This window comes from Phyllobates terribilis, unplaced genomic scaffold (genome assembly GCF_046119375.1).
Source record: "Phyllobates terribilis strain yellow unplaced genomic scaffold, ASM4611937v1 Scaffold_2__4_contigs__length_985480577, whole genome shotgun sequence".
In the NCBI taxonomy this organism is placed as follows: domain Eukaryota; kingdom Metazoa; phylum Chordata; class Amphibia; order Anura; family Dendrobatidae; genus Phyllobates; species Phyllobates terribilis.
This window is the reverse complement of record NW_027362762.1, coordinates 637,906,207-637,925,668: the sequence shown is the minus strand read 5'-3', so window position 1 is coordinate 637,925,668 and position 19,462 is coordinate 637,906,207. Positions and strand designations below refer to the sequence as shown.

Below are 19,462 nucleotides of genomic sequence, written 5' to 3'. Positions count from 1 at the left end.
GACGCTTCCATATACATCACTGGGTTGGCCAATCACAAAATATGCAAAACCTTTGGCCCAGCAAATGTTGAAAACTAACACACAGAGGGATAAAACTATGTCAAATGCAATTTTCGTCCTTATAGCTGACAACTATTTGCTTCCAGTTTACTAAAATCACCAGGAAAATGGCATCACAATAACCAGACAGAAGTAATCACACTTTTTAAAAAATTGCAAAACTTTTGGTTGCCACTGTCCATGGCTTTGGGTGGAATATTGGACAGTCCCTGTGTTTCCAGTCTCTGGGCCGTGGACACACAGACTGATTATATGCTCTTCTGAATCAGCCCTAAGTGAGGGCAGTAGATTTCAATGACCAATTGATTAAAAAAAATTGACTGTACAGATATAAAAAAAACAAAAACAAAGCTAAAGACTACATGTAAAAATATATGACAGCCCAACTGAGCTATCATCAAAAAGAATGTTTATTATTACAAAAAAATCACAGGAAGTAACACAAACTACATAACCCAAAGTAAAGAAGTCAACCGGGAGAAATACTAGTGGTACAACAAATAATACTATAGGTTAGTACAATATCCAAAGCTTTGTGTTCCGGACTACAAAGTGGTGGAAGTGGAGTCCCCAAATATATTGCCGTTAGGACAGCTTCATCACCTGGATAGGGAATAACTTACTGATCACTTGTGAGCTGGACGCAGGACCCCCTTCGATCACAAGAAGGGGGCTCTTAAGAAAAAGCCAAGCAGTCTATCTGGCTATATCTGGCAGCTCAATACAAAGTTGTGCATGATCTACCTGTGCTCCATTTAGACAGGAGTTCTGCAGAGCATCATATTTAAGATTGGTGAAGGCCCCAGTGATCAAACCACCAGTAATTAGTAAGTTATCCCCTATCATAAGGATAGAATATACGTTACTATTACGCATCTGTCCCAGATCCAGCGCTGGCCCCTGCCCCCTTCTCCTTTGGTTATCTTCCCTTGCTATGGTCAATACCAGGTTTCACATGTTGCCCAGCAAACTCCAGTGTCATCATCTCCCAAGGTCTTTTAAGGCCGACTCTGACACTCGACTCTGACACTCGTGTGCCTGGTTACTGTATTCATGTACTGCGTACTTCCGAGGTTGCCTCATTAGTTCTCCCACCTGGAGTTCTTCTCAGCAAATTCCTATCAATTCTACAATCTGCATCTATTTCTTAGAGCAGATCTGCTGGTTAACCCTTCGTCTCCTGCAAGAATAAAAAACTCCTTTTTGGACTTGTTCACATTACAAACGCTACAGTAATTCAAGGATTCCCTATAAATCTTCAGTTCCCGTGTTTGTCTTCACTGAATACTCTGTCTTCTGGTGTGCCCTGCTTCACTTGTCTGCCTAAAGTCCAGCACACCCCTTTGTCTTGGTCCTCACTGGTGCATGTGCCATGGTAAGTCCTGCCCATCGTGCCATCATGTTCAGACTATGTGGTTCACCCTGACGCGCGGCTTAGTGAATCCACCTCACTAGGTGAGCCCCTAACACTTACAGTCTTGGGACAACTCCTTTAAGCTGCTAGACAAGTGGACTTACATTTGGCTCAATAATATTCGGGCATAAAGTGAAGTTATCTTATTGACTTCAAGTCTCCAGGTTCTGTGGCTACAAAATAAGCCCAAATCACCATCACCGCTTCACCATTATGCTCGCATGAAATGTCTGTAGTGAAAGGTTATCGGTGTCATGCACAAACCCAAACACAATATCTTCGGTCTCATTGTTCCAGAGGATACTACCCCAGAACGTTAGTAATTTGTTCAGGTGCAATTGCAAATCTAAGTCATGCTGTTGTACTTCTTTTAAAGAGAAGGGTCTTTTTTCGAGGCCACCCTTTGAAAACTCCTTTAGCATGCTCACAGAGGCATGCACGTCACGTGACTTTTTTTTTTATCTCGCTGAGCGTTGAAATAAATTTGAAGGGATGTAAAATACCGGAAAAATGGGAAATTTCCTTGAAGGCTCAGTAGATAATCCTTCGCACTATACAATGATGAATTTTAGCTTGTTTTGAGATGGCCTTCCAACCCTTCCCAGACTGTTGAGCACGGCTAATTTGTTCTTCCAAACCTGATGTAGACACACACCTGAGTGCTCATGAATGTCAATGTACCTTAAGTTCTGCTCCTAGGGATATACCTAGATGTTTTATGAAAACTAGAAGGAAAATGAAATCACTTGAAAAGGCAGGTTAAAGAGACTCTGTCAACAGGTTTTTCCACCTAATCTGAGAGCAACATGATGTTGGGGCAAAAACTCTGATTCCAGCAATGTGTCACTTACTGCGCTGCTTGCTGTGGTTTTGATAAAATCAGTTTTCTCAGCAGGAGATTATTCCTAGAGGACTAGTAGACCTGCCGCCATGTAGTCCTCCATATTCATGAGCTCTGTATAACCCTGCCTCCAACACTGAATGACAGCTTTCTGCCTATGCACAGTATACATAGAAAGCTGCCAATTTGGTGTGGGCAGAGTTATTCAAAGCATTCAGAGAACTTGTAGATCTCCCACAGATAATACAGTGATTTTATCAAAACTATAGAAAGCAGCCCAGTAAGTGACACATCGCTGGAATCAGGATCTCTGCTCCTACATCATGCTCCTCTCAGATTACATAATAAAAACCTGGTAACAGATTCTCTTTAAGTTTTTCATTACTCTATAAAAACACTATAAGAAGTGCATTCATATGAGCCAGTTTTGCCCACAAAGTTTCACCCCAATTTGCCTTGCTTTTGTGATGCATTCCAGGTGAGACACGTAAAAAATAAGTTTTGCCTAAAAATCACACAATCAAACATTGCAGCAAATAGATGTCAAACAGCGTGCAGCTGTTGATGCATTTTTTCCTTACTGCACGGTCAAAAATGACTTCTTGATGACTGTAGGTATAACACTAGCTTTACGGTCCTGCTATACCTGTGCGAAACCACGGAAAGTACAGGTGCAGCACAGTAATATGATGGCTACAACAGCATCCTTACAGTTCAAGTCACACTTCTTATTGGTTAGCAGAATTTGGGAATTTTTACAGTAACCCCTGGTGGCTAATTACTGATAATTACTGTGGAGGAAGTAGGGAGGCTGACTCAAAATGGCTTCTTATTAGGGCTCATGCTGACGACTGTGTTTACGGTCCAAGTGCAATCAGACAATACATCACATCACACTTGGACCAATGTTAGTCTATGGAGTCGTGAACATGTCCGATTTTTTCCTTGGACCGAGTCTGTCAGAGGAAAAAATCACAGCATGTAAAATTTGCATTTGTAAATCATACTGCACTTGACCATGCTAGTCAATGGGTCCATCACAGGCTGACAGAATGGAGAGGTTTTTTTTCTATCTTCTCCACATCCAAGAAAATCTGATCAGTGTGATTAGCATAATCGTCCCAATTCTCTCGGATGAGAGGAAATACGGTCGTGTGACCCTAGCCTTAAGGTTGGGCTATAAAGTGACTTTGGCTAAATCACAGCACAATGCAAGTGAATGCAGTCGCATTGCTACCCTAAGGAAACTGCAATTGCAAAAAGCAAGACTCAAAAAAAGTTAGACTTCTTGCGACTAGCTTTTCGCAGTCGCAGTTCCTTATGGGTCACCATATGACTGCATTTACTTGTATTGCGCTGTCGTTTTGCAGTGACACCTAGCGGACTTTGGTTGTGCGTTGGGTTTCTCGGCCAAAGTTGCTGTGTAGCCTTAGCCTAAGGGTTCGCTCAGACGACTGTATAACTCGGACGAGTGCTATTCAATGTTTTATCGGACTGCACTCGGACCAATCTTATACTATGGGGCACTGCAGATCTGTGTTTTTTTTCTACAGAACGAATCAGCAAGAGAAAACAATCGCAGCAAGCCGCGAGTGACTCTGCAAATCAGGATCACGAGCACCCATTCAAGTCTGTGGATGCATGGAAGACATCGGACTACATTAGGATGTCATCCAAGTGCAGTCCGATTTACGCAAAAAGAGACAATGGAGAACATGAAGAAATTAAGTTCTCCGTACCTATGATACAAGTCTCTCATCCAAGAGAATTGGATCACAGTAAACTGACACTCGGCTCAAACTCTGATCAGTGTCATTTCCATAATCGGCCCCATTCTCTCACATGAGAGACGCAACCTTCGTGTGAGCAAGCCCTAATTGTAATTGTTTTGTTGGAAACGGTAGTTATTTATTAATTAAAGACATTGAGGAGGACAAACAATTAGGCCCTGGCTAATAAATACAAAGGGCATATTTTTCCCATGTCTTTATATCTATAAACATCTATATTTACTGACGCATAGCCATCTGGAAGTATTACATGGTTTTATGTTAAGCTACTAAATAAAATAAGAAAAAAGCCTATTTATCTCGCGGACTAGTATCCGTCTGATGGAACTGTGAAGGCTGCAGCCCTTCAGCGGCTTTTGATAGGCTGCAGTGCTCGCATGACATAAACAATGTCATGAGATCACCGGGGACACGGCCTCATAGTGGAGGAGCAGCGCCGGTCCAAAGGTAAGTATGTTTTTATCTAATTTTACTCAGTCCCCTTGGGGCAATCACAAAAGGCAGTCCTTCTCCCCATCTCCACTTTTGTGATCACTTTCGTGACTGCGTTCAATTCGTTACCTTTTCATGCGCAGTATCAGCTAGATTACGTAGTCTTGAAGTCATATTCACTAAAGATTGTTCAAACGCTGCGACTAAATTTGCCTGCAAAAAAGCGACAAAATAGAAATCATTAAGAAGCTAAACATTTACATATAAATAACTCTTGCGGACATGTTATGTGAGTGTGTTTCACCACATCCAATATCATTAAAAATCTCACATTTCAATGACATACAAGAGTGTTGATGGTGTAATGACATGAGTACATGCTATAATACATGTATCACTCCAGGCTTACAGTATGCAGAAGTATTAGCATGGATTTCCATATAAATAAGGGTTATCCGGTAGATACTAGATACAAATAGCTTTGCTGGCTCAAGAGCTAATGGTGTCTATATTCTTAGATAGCTTTGGGCCAAACACTCGTTCAACAGAGACTTGTCCTCCACATCCATGAGTTCTGTATAACCCCAGCCCCACCACTGATTGGCAGCTTTCTGCCTATGCAGTGTACACAGAAAGCTGCCAATCAGTGGTGTCTGCAGGGTTATACAGAGCTAAGCATTCAGAGAACTGATAAATCTGCAAAAGTTAAAAGTGATTTTATCAAAACTGCAGCATGCAACCCAGTATGTGATGTTTTAATCAAGGTCTCAGTCTGTGCATTATTCTGCTCTCAGATGGCGTCAGATGGTAAGAGATTCTCTTTAACGTCTCATTCCCATCTCGGCCTTTTATTGCTGACCGAGGAATAACTCTCTCCAAGCTCCAACCGCTGGAGGTGGAAATACAACAAATGCTGAGCGGCCTTGCTATGATGTTCCCATAACTCCCTTAGAAATCAATGAAGAACAACTACGTTTGCAAATTCCTGTAAGATAATGTATAAACTGAAACAAATGATTTCATCAACAAATTTAAATATTTTAGGTTTTCTTACTATGTTAGAGATGTGTGTAAGAGGAACATTATCATTACTGTGAACTATTTCCAAAATTATGAAAACTGTCATTTTGAAGGTGCCCAGTCCTGGAAATGTCAGTGAAGGGCTATAGGCATATGTAATGAAGATCCAAGACATAAGTAGTAACTTTTACTGTTGAATCCATCGAATTACATTAGGCACAACTACCAAATCAAAGGCAAAGAATTCTGTCAGGAGCAGTATGACAGATCCGGCACAGCGTTAAGACTTGTAGTATGAATCGAGGCCATAACACACATTTTAACATGGCCTTAAATTATCATACAGAGAAAAGGTATTGAAATATTATCTAGGAACATCTCTTCCAAAAACTGAGAGATGTCTGGGATGTTACTCGTGCGCAAACAACGTATGACCTGCAATTCAACTACTATAAGAAAACCTGATTGGGATCTGTAATGACTGCGCTCTTTGGTTTCTCTTTTCCCACTTCTACATATGAGGCTACTGAAGTCAATCACGCAGCATTTACTAATCAAACCATGACATGAATGTTGCTTCATAGCTGAAATATGTTGTGCTGTACTGTTGTGCTATACCGTTGTGCTTTACCGTTGTGTTGTACCGTTGTGCTGTACTGTTGTGCTTTATCATTGTTCTGTGCCGTTGTGCCGTACCGTTGCGCTGTACCGTTGTGCTGTACTGTTGTGCTTTATCATTGTTCTGTGCCGTTGTGCCGTACCGTTGCGCTGTACCGTTGTGCTGTACTGTTGTGCTGTACCGTTGTGCTGTACCGTTGTGCTGTACCGTTGTGCTGCACTGTTGTGCTGTACCGTTGTGCTGTACCGTTGAGCTGTACTGTTGTGCTGTACCGTTGTGCTGTACTGTTGTGCTGTACTGTTGTGCCGTACTGTTGTGCTGTACCGTTGTGCTATACTGTTGAGCTGTACTGTTGTGCTGTACCGTTGTGCTGTACTGTTGTGCCGTACCGTTGTGCTGTACCGTTATGCTGTACCGTTGTGCTGTACCGTTGTGCGTACCGTTGTGCTGCACTGTTGTGCTGTACCGTTGTGCTGCACTGTTGTGCTGTACCGTTGTGCTATACTGTTGAGCTGTACTGTTGTGCTGTACCATAGTGCTGTACTGTTGTGCTGTACTGTTGTGCTATACTGTTGAGCTGTACTGTTGTGCTGTACCATAGTGCTGTACCGTTGTGCTGTACCGTTGTGCTGCACGGTTGTGATATACCGTTGTGCTGTACTGTTTCATACCGTTGAGATATACTGTTGTGTTATACTGTTGTGCTGCACTGTTGTGCTGTACTGTTGTGCTATACCGTTATGCTGTACTGTTGTGCTGCACTGTTGTGCTGCACCGTTGTGCTGTACTGTTGTGCTGTACTGTTCTTCTATACTGTTGTGCTGTACTGTTCTTCTATACCGTTGTGCTGTACTGTTCTTCTATACCGTTGTGCTGTACTGTTCTTCTATACAGTTGTGCTGTACTGTTGTGCTGTACTGTTCTTCTATACCGTTGTGCTGTACTGTTCTTCTATACCGTTGTGCTGCACTGTTCTTCTATACCGTTGTGCTGCACTGTTGTGCTGTACTGTTCTTCTATACCGTTGTGCTGTACTGTTCTTCTATACCGTTGTGCTGTACTGTTGTGCTGTACTGTTCTTCTATACCGTTGTGCTGTACAGTTCTTCTATACCGTTGTGCTGCACTGTTGTGCTGTACTGTTATGCTATACCGTTATGCTGTACTGTTGTGCTGTACTGTTGTGCTATACCGTTGTGCTGTACCGTTGTGCTGTACTGTTCTTCTCTACCGTTATGCTGTACTGTTGTGCTGTACTGTTATGCTATACCGTTATGCTGTACTGTTGTGCTGTACTGTTGTGCTATACCGTTGTGCTGTACCGTTGTGCTGTACTGTTGTGCTGTACTGTTGTGCTATACCGTTGTGCTGTACCGTTGTGCTGTACTGTTGTGCTGCACTGTTGTGCTGTACCGTTGTGCTGTACTGTTCTTCTATACCGTTGTGCTGCACTGTTGTGCTGTACTGTTCTTCTATACCGTTGTGCTGTACTGTTGTACTGCACTGTTGTGCTGCACCATTGTGCTGTACCGTTGTGCTGTACCGTTCTTCTATACAGTTTTGCTGTACTGTTGTGCTGCACTGTTGTGCTGCACCGTTGTGCTGCACTGTTGTGCTGTACTGTTCTTCTATACCGTTGTGCTGTACTGTTCTTCTATACCGTTGTGCTGTACTGTTGTGCTATACTGTTGTGCTGCACTGCTTGTCTAATCTCTAAATTTTGCCGGTTATAAGCCCTCCTGTTTTATAGAGTACTAGAAACAAGTTAGTAGAAGGCTGTACTTATGTCTATTTAAAAGTCTACTATACGTATTTCTATAAACACTATCTTCAGATACATGAGGAAGTAACATTTGGGCACATTTACACATCAGTTTTTCTCATCCTCATGCTGTTCGTTTTTTTAGATGAGCAGCATACAGACCCATACAGCTTAATTTAACTGTTTACACTACTGTTTTTTTTTTTTTTACAGATCCATGTGTCCATCCCATTTCAGGAGGATCTATAAGCCCGCAGAACACTTCATGTATTAAAAGTAGACTACAATGTCAAACTAGATGACCTGCCTGTTTTGGTAATAATAGCTCAAGCCCTCTAAAAAGGAGGCTGAAATCAGGCTCTCTGTTGTCTCACTACTGTGACAGTTGTGTGAGACCTCCTGCTTCACAGCTGGGGGAGACACAGGGGAGATCTGTGCTGTTCTGTAAGAAGGGGCAGTAGGAGGAGACCTTGTAACAGGCTGCTCCTCATTTTGAGTCAGATTAACCCTTTGCATGCAGACGATTCTTTCTTTTGCTGATTAGTCCTTTACATGTAGCTACAGTTGAAACCAGAAGTTTACATACACTATATAAAAAGACACATCTGCATGTTTTTCTCAATATCTGACATGAAATCAGAATAAACAATTCCCGTTTTAGGTCAATTAGGATTACCATAATTTTTAATATTTGCCAAATGCCAGAATAATGAGAGAGAATGTTTTAAGGCATTTTTATTAGTTACTGCAAAGTCAAAAGTTTACATACACTAAGATTACTATGCCTTTAAACAATTCTGGACTGCCCATGATGATGTCATGTGTTTGGAAGTTTCTGTTTTTTGGCAACATTTAAGTTAATTACAGACACACCTGTGGATGTATTTTAATGGACACCTGAAACACACTGCTTCTTTGTGTAGCATCATGGGAAAGTCTAAAGAAATCAGCCAAGATATCAGGAAGAGAATTATGGACTTGCACAAGTTTGGCTCATCCTTGGGTACAATTTCAAGATACCTGAAGGTGCCTCGTTCATCTGTATAAAAAAGTACAAACAAGATGGGAATGTCTAGTCATCATACCGCTCAGGAAGGAGATGGGTTCTGTGTCCCAGAGATGAACGTGCTTTGGTCCGACATGTGCATATCAACCCAAGGACAAAAGCAAAAGACCTTGTGAAGATGATGGCAGAAGCTGGTAAGATTGTGTCAATAACCACAGTGAAACCAGTACTGTATCAACATGGGCTGAAAGGCCACTCTGCCAGGAAGAAGTCATTACTCCAAAAGAAACATAAAAAAGTCAGATTAATGACTGCAAATGCACACAGGAACAAAGACCTTAATTTTTGGAGACATGTCCTGTGGTCTGATGAAACTAAAATTGAACTTTTTGGGCATAATGACCATCGTTACATTTGGAGGAAAAAGGGAGAAGCTTGGAAGCCTAAGAACACCATTACAACTGGAGGTGGCAGCATCATGTTGTGGGATTGTTTTGCTGCAGGAGGGACTGGTGCACTTCACAAAATAAATGGCATCATGAGAAAAGAAGATTATGTGGCAATACTGAAGACATCAGCCAGGAAGTTAAAGCTTGGGCGGAAATGGGTCTTCCAAATGGACAATGACATACTGCAAAAATAGTATCAAAGTAGCTTAAGGATAACAAAGTCAATGTTTTGGAGTGGCCATCACAAAGCACTAATCTCAATCCTATTGAAAATTTATGGGCAAAGCTGAGAAGGCAGGTGCGAGCAAGGCGGCCTATAAACCTGAATCAGTTACACCAGTTTTGTCAGGAGGAATGGGACCGAATTCCAACCAACTATTGTGAGAAGCTTGTGGAAGCATATCTCAATCGTTTGACCCAAGTCATTCAGTTTAAGGGCAATGGTACCAAATACTAATGAAATGTACGTAAGCTTTTGACTTTGAAGTAATGAAAATGTCTTAAACATTCTCTCTCTCTCATTATTTTGGCATTTGGCAAATATTAAAAATGATGGTAATCCTAATTGACCTAAAACGGGAAAGGTTTATTCTGATTTCATGTCAGATATTGAGAAAAACATGCACATGTGTCTTTTATATAGTGTATGTAAATTTCTGGTTTCAACTGTGTGTCATCCCCTTGCAGATTAACTCTTTAGAAACAGCTGTACTCTCCTCCTGTGTACTAACAGTATAATACATAAGGGCTTCAGATTACATGGCTGATCAATAGCAAAATTCAGTATGCAGTAAAGTTCAGGCTTCTAGGGAGGTGAGGGAAATATGTGGCGATATGCTGGATATTGAATGCATTGATTAATTAATTCACCATGTTTGTCATACTATTTTGGTGAATTTATGAGAAATATAGGCAAATCTTTTTTTCCATTGTATTTTATTGACAGGCCTAATCCAGCAGAAGGCTCCACTCTGCCATCCAGATGCTGTAGAGAATCATCTCCACCACCCTCCGCAGCTGGTATGCCCTAGGGAAGAGAATCTAACCAGATTTCACACGCACTGTAGTGCCGGCGTCCCTGCCCTCTGCTAGGCAGGGACGCTGTTCCCCTCACCGCTCTGCTCCGTGCCCGGCGTCCCTCTCCCGCTCTGCTGGCAGCGCGCGCTCCTTCCCGGCCACTGTGCTTAGGTCCCTCCCTCTTAAAGGGGCCGCGCGCGCCGTCCTAAGGAGTCCCCGGCCAATGGCCGGAGGACTTTACCATATATAAGGCACCTCCTCCAAAATGGAGGTGCCCGAGCAATGTTGTTGCACCGTTCTACTCTGCTTCAGCCCTCAGGTCCCGTTGCCAGTTACCTGCCAGTTACCTGCCAGATTCCTGCTAGCTTGCTGTCCTAATCCTGCCTGATTTCCTGTTACCTGCCTGCCTGCCTGAGGTCCGACGGTCTGCCTTACAACTCCGGTCAGTCTGTCTAAGGACCAACTTGCCCGCTCACCTGGGAGCACACATCAGCTACCTGCCTGCTTGCCTGAGGTCCGACGGTCTGCCTTACAACTCCGGTCAGTCTGTCTATGGACCAGCTTCCCCGCTCACCTGGGAGCGCTTCTCCGCTACCTGTCTGCTTGCCTGCCCGGAGGCTCCGCTGTCACGTGCTGTGACCACCAGCTATTCCAGACTCTTGCCCGCTCACCTGGGAGCGCTTCTCCACTACCTGCCTGCTTGCCTGCCCGGGGGTTCCGCTGTCACGTGCTGGGACCACCAGCTATTCCAGAGACTCTTGCCCGCTCACCTGGGAGCGCTTCTCCGTTACCTGCCTGCTTGCCTACCTGGAGGCTCCGCCGTCACGTGCTGTGACCACCTGCTATTCCAGAGACTCTCGCTTGCTCACCTGGGAGCACACATCCTCCATCTGCCTTGCTAGCCTACCTGGAGGTTCAGCCATCACAGGTCGTACCTACCCTTTACCTAGAGACTGCCCCGGTCACTTGCCGTGACCTCCAGCCCGTTCTTCCAGAGACTGCCCCGGTCACTTGCCGTGACCTCCAGCCCGTTCTTCCAGAGACTGCCCTGATCACTTGCCGTGACCTCCTGCCCGTACACCCAGAGACTGTCCCGGTCACCTGCTGTGACTGCCTGCCTGGTCGCCACCCGCTCCCTTACAAGGACCGCTCCCTTGTATAGTAGCCCAGAGGTTCCGCCTCCCAGACCCGTTACACGCACTCTGCTAACATGAGAGATAAACCTGGCTCCTTGGAATTACAAGAGAAATTATTTGATTTGCTTATGACATACTTTGAGAAAAGTCTAGTAATCTGATCTACTGTCACATTTTGTTTTATTATTACCAATAATTCCTCATTAATCTCAGTGCATGTCCAATCCTCATCTGGTTTTACGGATCAGAATTGTCTATTTATGTCTAGGAGGACTCATTAAAGCACCACTCCAGTGTTTTTTGCATGTCAGCGCTGGAGTGGTGCTACTACCATAAGATCCCAGCACCTAATAGTATACTCACCACCTGCCGTCTTCAGCTCTTCCCGGCACTGCTCCGGTACCATGCTACCATCTTGTGATCGCAACTCAAGCTCTCAATGTAAGTCTATGAGGGCCACAATGAGGCCAAAACAAGGCTCTCATAGACTTGCACTGAAAAGTGACCTCCAGCTCGCTCCAGCACACACTGAAGTGATCTGGCAGGTCACAAGCTGCTGGAGACCGACCGGAGCAGAGCCGATAACAGCAGAAGAGCAGAAGACGGCCTTACATTAGCAGCACCACTCCAGTGCTGCAATAAAAAAAAAAGCTGGAGTGGCACTTTAAAAATGGATGAGAAACGGAAGACATCCATTTTATATCTAATTTAACTGATCGATTGTCACTTAGCAATGAAAAAAAGTTCAGACAGTTTACCTCCTTCGGTTTTGAAAAACACATGGGAAAAAAGAAGCAAAACACAGGCCACATGGGAAAAAAGTGGGCAATATCTTTGGACGACCTATCTGAAACTGATGTATGACTATGTATATATTGTACATTTGTACATATATGTACACACACACACAAACATACATATTTAAAATCCTCAAACTGCTACATAACAGGCCAACCTAATGTAAAAAAATATATAGATAATGGAATGTGGCCAAATGAGCATCCTGCTGGTGGAAATAAGTCCTATTGATCATGCAGTTAATGATGCCTAGGGCTCTTTTTCCTTAAAGAAGCACTCCTCCTCCCATGCAATCATCATATTATATGGCTCTGTGTACTTACAATTGCTCATTTTGTAAGTACACAGTGCCATATAGTATGATTGCAATATACTAAAAAGATAAAAATTTTGATGGCAGTGCTTCTTTAGAAGCAGATTTGGATTTTTACTTTTTTGTGTTGGTGTTTGTTTTTTGGGGGCATGACAGAAGTGATGTCAACATTGCTCAAGAGAGGATCATAGGTGCTTTCAAGAACTCCACTAACTTAGAATATATCATAATTCACATCCTGTTGTGATGTATGGCACTTACGTTGGCAGACAGCTGAGTGGTCAATACTGCCACTTTCTCTTGTGAGGATTCTAGTTCTCGTCGTAGTTTCCGTATTTGCTTCATTCCACAAAAAAACAAAAATGAATAAAAATAAGTTAAGTTGTTAAACATATGTCATTCCTTGCAGAAAGCTGGCATGGGCAAAGAAAAAAAATGCATGACAGATAAGAAATGAATAAGTACCTCTGACTGCATCCTTTCCTCAGCCTGATAGAAAAGTGTGGCATGCCAAGGAAAAAACAGAGAGGAGGTTACAGAATTAGCAGACTAGGCCCTTGATTGCATTCAAAGCACAAGCAGAGACTCTTTCATGCGCTGGGACTGTAGGTAACGTTTTCTACAGTGGGCAGTGGAGTATGCAACAAACCATCACAAGTCAGTTCTTACAGAGGAATATGTTGAAGACGCACTTGATGCCAGAGACAGAACAGATCCGTGGACTGAAAAATAAACAGGTGAATATATTAGTAGAGAAGACAGGTCTACAGACCACAGAATAAAATAGCTACAGCTTTAGAGAGATACAATGAGACAAGTGTTTTTAATAAATGACACAATATTTGAAGAAAAGCAACTTTTGCCTTAATTATACATTCAACCAATGTTAAAATCACCAGACAAATATTGTGTACAATTATCTATATGATATGGATGGTCACTGTACTATCAGACAACTTGACTCGATGACGTGCTAAAAAGGCAATCAAATGATTGTCTGTCACGTGAAGGCCGGGTTTATACAAGAATATTTCACGGGTCATATATGAACTCACAGTAGGTCTCCCAACCTACGTAGATAGGTCTTCCAACCCAAACTAACAGCCTTTTTTTATTTCTTTAGGTTGCAAGTTTGAGTCTGAACATCTGTGGTCAATCCAAGAATTTCAGTCCATACAAGGACCAACAAACGTCCAAACCCAAAAAGAAGCGTCTCACCGGGGGCCTCCGTTCTATCTAACGTACTGTCCACTGCCCGTTATCAACAGAAAACAGTCTCTAGAAGACGGGTTACAGAAAGTGGGGCGAGACTTTGTCTCCCTGCTCTTGTTCTGCGGTTAAACAGCGTTTGGGGATACTGCTAACAGTTAGAGGCAAGGGAGACATTGGACAATGGCAGAAGCAATGCTCATGAAGAACAGCCCACTCAAAAATGTGCATGGTCAGTTACAAAGCATGAGCATTGGTACGGTGCCTGGACATACTAGTCTAAAATGTGCACTAAAAGCAGCTTTAATTATTTGTAGGGTGAGCGTAGTGAGTGGTATGCTGACACATGAATGCCAGATGCAGGCCTCAAGAGCTCACTATTGCCCTTCATCTGGTAAATGGGGTCATATGGTAATGTTACAGTATATGACGGGAAAAACTACCAATGTATAAGACTGGCAAATCCTGCATTAAGCACACCTCCCCTAGATTGCCAGATTAAGAGGGCAGTTACGTGACCGCCATTAATGACCTGAGAACATTGAGAGAAGCAGGTGAGAACCTAGTAAAAAGGCAGTGACCACAGAAATTTAGTTCAAGCCCGGAAAATCCTTTAAAATGGTGAGATTCGGAAGATTTGAAATACTTACAAATATAGCATTCATTTATAATGCATGATTAATGTGTCACATCTTATCCCTATAAGGCTGAGCTTCTCTATCAATTCCGTGGGTCCTATTACTCCACTTAAGCTAAGTGCACATTGCCTTTATGCATACTGGCAGTCACATACTGACTACATTCTCATTGACTTTTCTCAATGGAACTTGTGAGAAGCTAGATGCAAGAATGCAAGAAGTGGATGAGACTCTGGACAGCACCAACTGGATCTGGCACATGCAATGCACACTGTCACAACGCGACTGCAGATGCCTGGAAAGCCAAGGTGCATTACACCAGATTCGCCAAACTGCAGAAATCTAGCTCAAGCCTGGAAAGCCACTTTACAGCTCATCTTAAATACACAATGGCATTTTCTTGTGACATTTTTACCAATATAAAGCAATGCTTCCATAGATGACTGCATTTTAGTAGGTATCAGTTAGCCTCTAGGGAACCCATAGAAGCTGCAGTTATGTAAGCGGAAATGCAAGTGAAGAACGGCTCATTTCCGCATGTCCCTGGCATGAAAAACGCATGTACAATAAGCATGTACAATCCACATGCGTTTTTTCTGCCAGGGAGATGCAGAAACGCATCGTGGGCACATAGCCTTACTATTAACCAATGTTATCAAGGGGTTGAATGCCTGGGATCAAATATACCTTTGATCCCAGGTGACCCAGCTCCTGCACCCATGTGATCACAGTAACACAATGTATGGCAAACTGTGGCAAGCACATATGGTAGTCTGATAGGATGCCTGTCAGCGCCACGCTGACAGGCATAGAACATTGCACAGACTTATGGACGTTCTAGGCTTCCAAGTGCAACTTAAAAAAAAAGTTAAATCAAACTTTTACATGTCTTTAACATCCAAAAATATTTCACATTATTTAACGCACATGGCGAATACTAAAAAAATAAATCAAATCAAAAATCAAGGCAGAATTCTTGTTTTTGCTCCCAAAAAATCTGAGTAAAAAGTAATTAAATGTACCCCAAATGGAAACAATAGCACAGAAAAATATAAGAGAAAACATGTTTGAATCGTGTTAACGACCTGCAGAATAAAGATAACAAGTTAGAAACATGCTGAAGTGTAAACGCTAAAAAAATTATAATAAAAAAAAATGCAAGAACTGCTGTTTCCTGCCCATTTCCCCCTAGAAAGTGTTAATGCAATAAAGCATAAAAGTTACATTTACTTTACAAATGGTGATATTGAAAAATACCACTCATCCAGCAAAAGACAAATCCTCATAGAGCTATGTGTACAGAAATTGCTTAAAAAATCCTAGCTCTCGAGATGCAAGGATTGGGAAAAAATGTTCAGTCCTTAAAGAGGACCTGTCACTTGCTCAAAAAAAAAAGAGTTAAATACCTTGTAAAGATCCCAGAGCTCTCTTGATTCAGGCAGTCTTTTTTGTTTTGCAATGCGTCAATCCAGTGCAGAGATATTCACATGTGTTGCTTATGGCGCACAGTATGTGAAATCTCTGCTTGCAGTCCAACTGGGCGTTTATTCACTGGGAACATGAACTCTTACTCCTGCCTCAAAGACACTAACATTCGCAGCTCAGAAGGTGATCTAACAGTCTGGCAGCCTCAAACACTGCCAAGCTGTGATTGTCAGAATCTTGGAGGGGGAGGTGTAAAAGCGCACACCGCCAGAGAAGACAAATGAAACCCCCAGCTGGTCTGCATGCAGAAATTTCACATACTCCACTCTAAAAGCAACAAAAGTGAATATCTCTGCAATGTAGTGACTTAGCGTAAAACTGAAAAAAGTGGCAGAATCAGAAAGTTTTGGGATTTGTAGAATGCATTTAATTCAATTTTTTTAAGCAACCGACAAGTTGTCTTTAAAACCAAAAAGGTCCTTAAGGGGATAAAGGTTTCTCTTCTTTAAACAAACCTAACTTGTCAAAAAGGTCCTCTGACAGGCTGGTCAGGAAAGTGTCCTACTGATGGGTCTATTAGCAATCAACTCTAATCTGTGGGATGCCCAATCAAATCATTAGGTTAGCTGTAAAATGGAAGACATGACACTCTTTTTAGACACTCTCTATGCGAGCTTTTAACTAGGATTTGGCTAACATATCTATTTTGGCTTACTATCTGGTACCTATCTGGTATCTGTGTAATTAATTAAAATGTTAAAAATAGAATTTTTAGTTTTTTTGACACCTCTTAACTAGAGATGAGCGGTGTTCGACTAGAACTGTTCGCCAATCTCAAATTCGAGCTGTTTTGGGCGGTGTTCGAGTTGTTCGACGAACCCGAACGATTTGCAAAAAATTCGGCTGTTCGAGGTTTTGTTCGATAACTGTTCGTGCACCAAAAGCGTGTCCTGCATGCCTGGCGCTATTTAGAGCACCAATCATGCAGGGATTGTCTGCCACTCACTGTAATGCCACAGCCATGGTGGTTGTGGCATTACAGTGATTGCCCAAATCGATGGGAACAGTGCCAACAGTGAAACATGAAAAGCCGGCAATTCAGCAGCGGCATACACCGGTACCCGACAATTTAGAACCAAAAGAATAGAGCTTCACACATAGATTAGATAGATATAAACATGTCAGCCACATATATATGAAGTACAGTGAAAGTGCTGCTTACTGTACTTGTCATTTAGCGTAAAGGATTTATCAAAAAAAATAATAGTGTTTTCATGCACCGTCTCTTTAAAAAAGCCGGCCGGCAATTCAGCAGCGGTACCCGACAATTTAGAATAGAAGGAATAGAGAATCACACATAGATTAGATAGATAGAAACATGTCAGTCACATATGTAAGAAGTGCAGTGACAGTGTTGATTACTGTACTTGTCATTTAGTGTAAAGGATTTATTTAAAAAAATAATAGTGTTTTCATGCACTGTCTCTTTAAAAAAGCCGGCCGGCAATTCAGCAGCGGTACCCGACAATTTATAACAGACAGAATAGAGCATCATACATAGATTAGATAGATAGAAACATGTCAGCCACATATATACGAAGTACAGTGACAGTGTTGCTTACTGTACTTGTCATTTAGCGTAAAGGATTTATCAAAAAAAATAATAGTGTTTTCATGCACTGTCTCTTTAAAAAAGCCGGCCGGCAATTCAGCAGCGGTACCCGACAATTTATAACAGACAGAATAGAGCTTCACACATAGATTAGATAGATAGAAACATGTCAGTCACATATATATGAAGTACAGTGATAGTGTTGGTTACTGTACTTGTCATTTAGTATTAAAATAAAGGATTTATTATTAAAAAAATTGGCGTGGGGTTCCCCTTAATTTTAGGCTCTAGCGGAGGTTAAGCAGACGGCTGGGGCAGATGTTTGAAGCCTGGGAAGGGGGTAATACCCACGGAGCTTCCCAGGCTACTAATATCAGCCCCCAGCTGAATACATAGCCTTTACTAGCTATTAAAATGGGGGACCCCCCAAAAAAAATGACGTGGGGTCCCCCCTAATTTAATAGCTAGCAAAGGCTAGGCAGACAGCTGGGGGCTGATATTAATAGCCCAGGAAGGGAGCCATGAATATTGGCCCCCTCCCAGGCTAGAAACACCAGCCGTCAGCCGCCCCAGAAATGGCGCATTCATAGGATGCGCCAATTCTGGCACTTAGCCTCGCTCTTCCACGCTGCCCTGGTGCGGTGGCAGGGGGTAATAGGGTTGGGGTTGATGTCAGCTTATAATGCCAGCTGACATCAAGCCCAGGTTAGTAATGGAGAGGCGTCTATAAGACACCCCCATTACTAACCCCATAGTCAAAGTTAAAAAAAACACAAACACCCAGAATAAAGTCCTTTAATTGAAATAAAGACACAATCCTTTATTGTTCTAAATTAAACCATACTTACCGTCACGCCCATTCCAGCTGAAGCCAACGATCTCCTGCAATAAAAGAAAAATAATAAAGCAACCTCATCCTTACCTTTCCATGGTTCCCACGACAGCTTCAGCTCTGCTACATCGAGATGACAGGCTGGACCGCAGCAGAACGCTGCCATCCAGCCTCTCATCCCGCAGACACTGAGAAGCGCAGGCTTGCTTGCGCTGCTCAGCGTCTCTCTGTGACGACATCCAGATGAGCCGAGTTCATGTCCAATGAACTCGGCTCACCTCATGCACGTCACTGACAGCGTGGGAAAATTCTCAAGCTGAAGCGGTGAGTGCAGGAGAATTCTCCCACGCTGTCAGTGACGTGCATAAGGTGAGCTCATGTCCAATGAACTCAGCTCACCTCCTGCACGTCACTGACAGCGTGGGAGAATTCTCCTGCACTCAGCGCTTCAGCGTGAGAATTCTCCCGCTGAAGCGCTGAGTGCAGGAGAATTTTCCCACGCTGTCAGTGACGTGCATAAGGTGAGCTCATGTCCAATGAACTCAGCTCACCTCCTGCACGTCACTGACAGCGTGGGAAAATTCTCCTGCAATCAGCGCTTCAGCGTGAGAATTTTCCCACGCTGTCAGTGACGTGCATGAGGTGAGCCGAGTTCATTGGACATGAACTCGGCTCATCTGGATGTCGTCACAGAGAGACGCTGAGCAGCGCAAGCAAGCCTGCGCTTCTCAGTGTCTGCGGGATGACAGGCTGGATGGCAGCGTTCTGCTGCGGTCCAGCCTGTCATCTCGATGTAGCAGAGCTGAAGCTGTCGTGGGAACCATGGAAAGGTAAGGATGAGGTTGCTTTATTATTTTTCTTTTATTGCAGGAGATCGTTGGCTTCAGCTGGAATGGGCGTGATGGTAAGTATGGTTTAATTTAGAACAATAAAGGATTGTGTCTTTATTTCAATTAAAGGACTTTATTCTGGGTGTTTGTGTTTTTTTTAACTTTGACTATGGGGTTAGTAATGGGGGTGTCTTATAGACGCCTCTCCATTACTAACCTGGGCTTGATGTCAGCTGGCATTATAAGCTGACATCAACCCC

General features: G+C 42.9%; 1 protein-coding gene across 3 annotated transcripts in view; it reads right to left on the bottom strand.

Annotated features, from left to right (window-relative positions):
• The window catches only part of NAV1 (neuron navigator 1), a 194,221-nt gene that overhangs the window by 51,226 nt on the left and 123,533 nt on the right, over nucleotides 1–19,462 (bottom strand). For 2 of the 3 annotated variants that reach the window (XM_073666612.1, XM_073666614.1), the window contains 4 exons: nucleotides 13,326–13,378; nucleotides 13,122–13,145; nucleotides 12,918–12,995; nucleotides 4,667–4,750 (listed from right to left, as the gene is read on the bottom strand). In XM_073666612.1, coding sequence (XP_073522713.1) covers nucleotides 4,667–4,750; nucleotides 12,918–12,995; nucleotides 13,122–13,145; nucleotides 13,326–13,378 — 239 coding nt within the window. The remainder of the gene's footprint in view (nucleotides 1–4,666; nucleotides 4,751–12,917; nucleotides 12,996–13,121; nucleotides 13,146–13,325; nucleotides 13,379–19,462) is intronic. The other variant, XM_073666613.1, reaches the window with a different exon arrangement.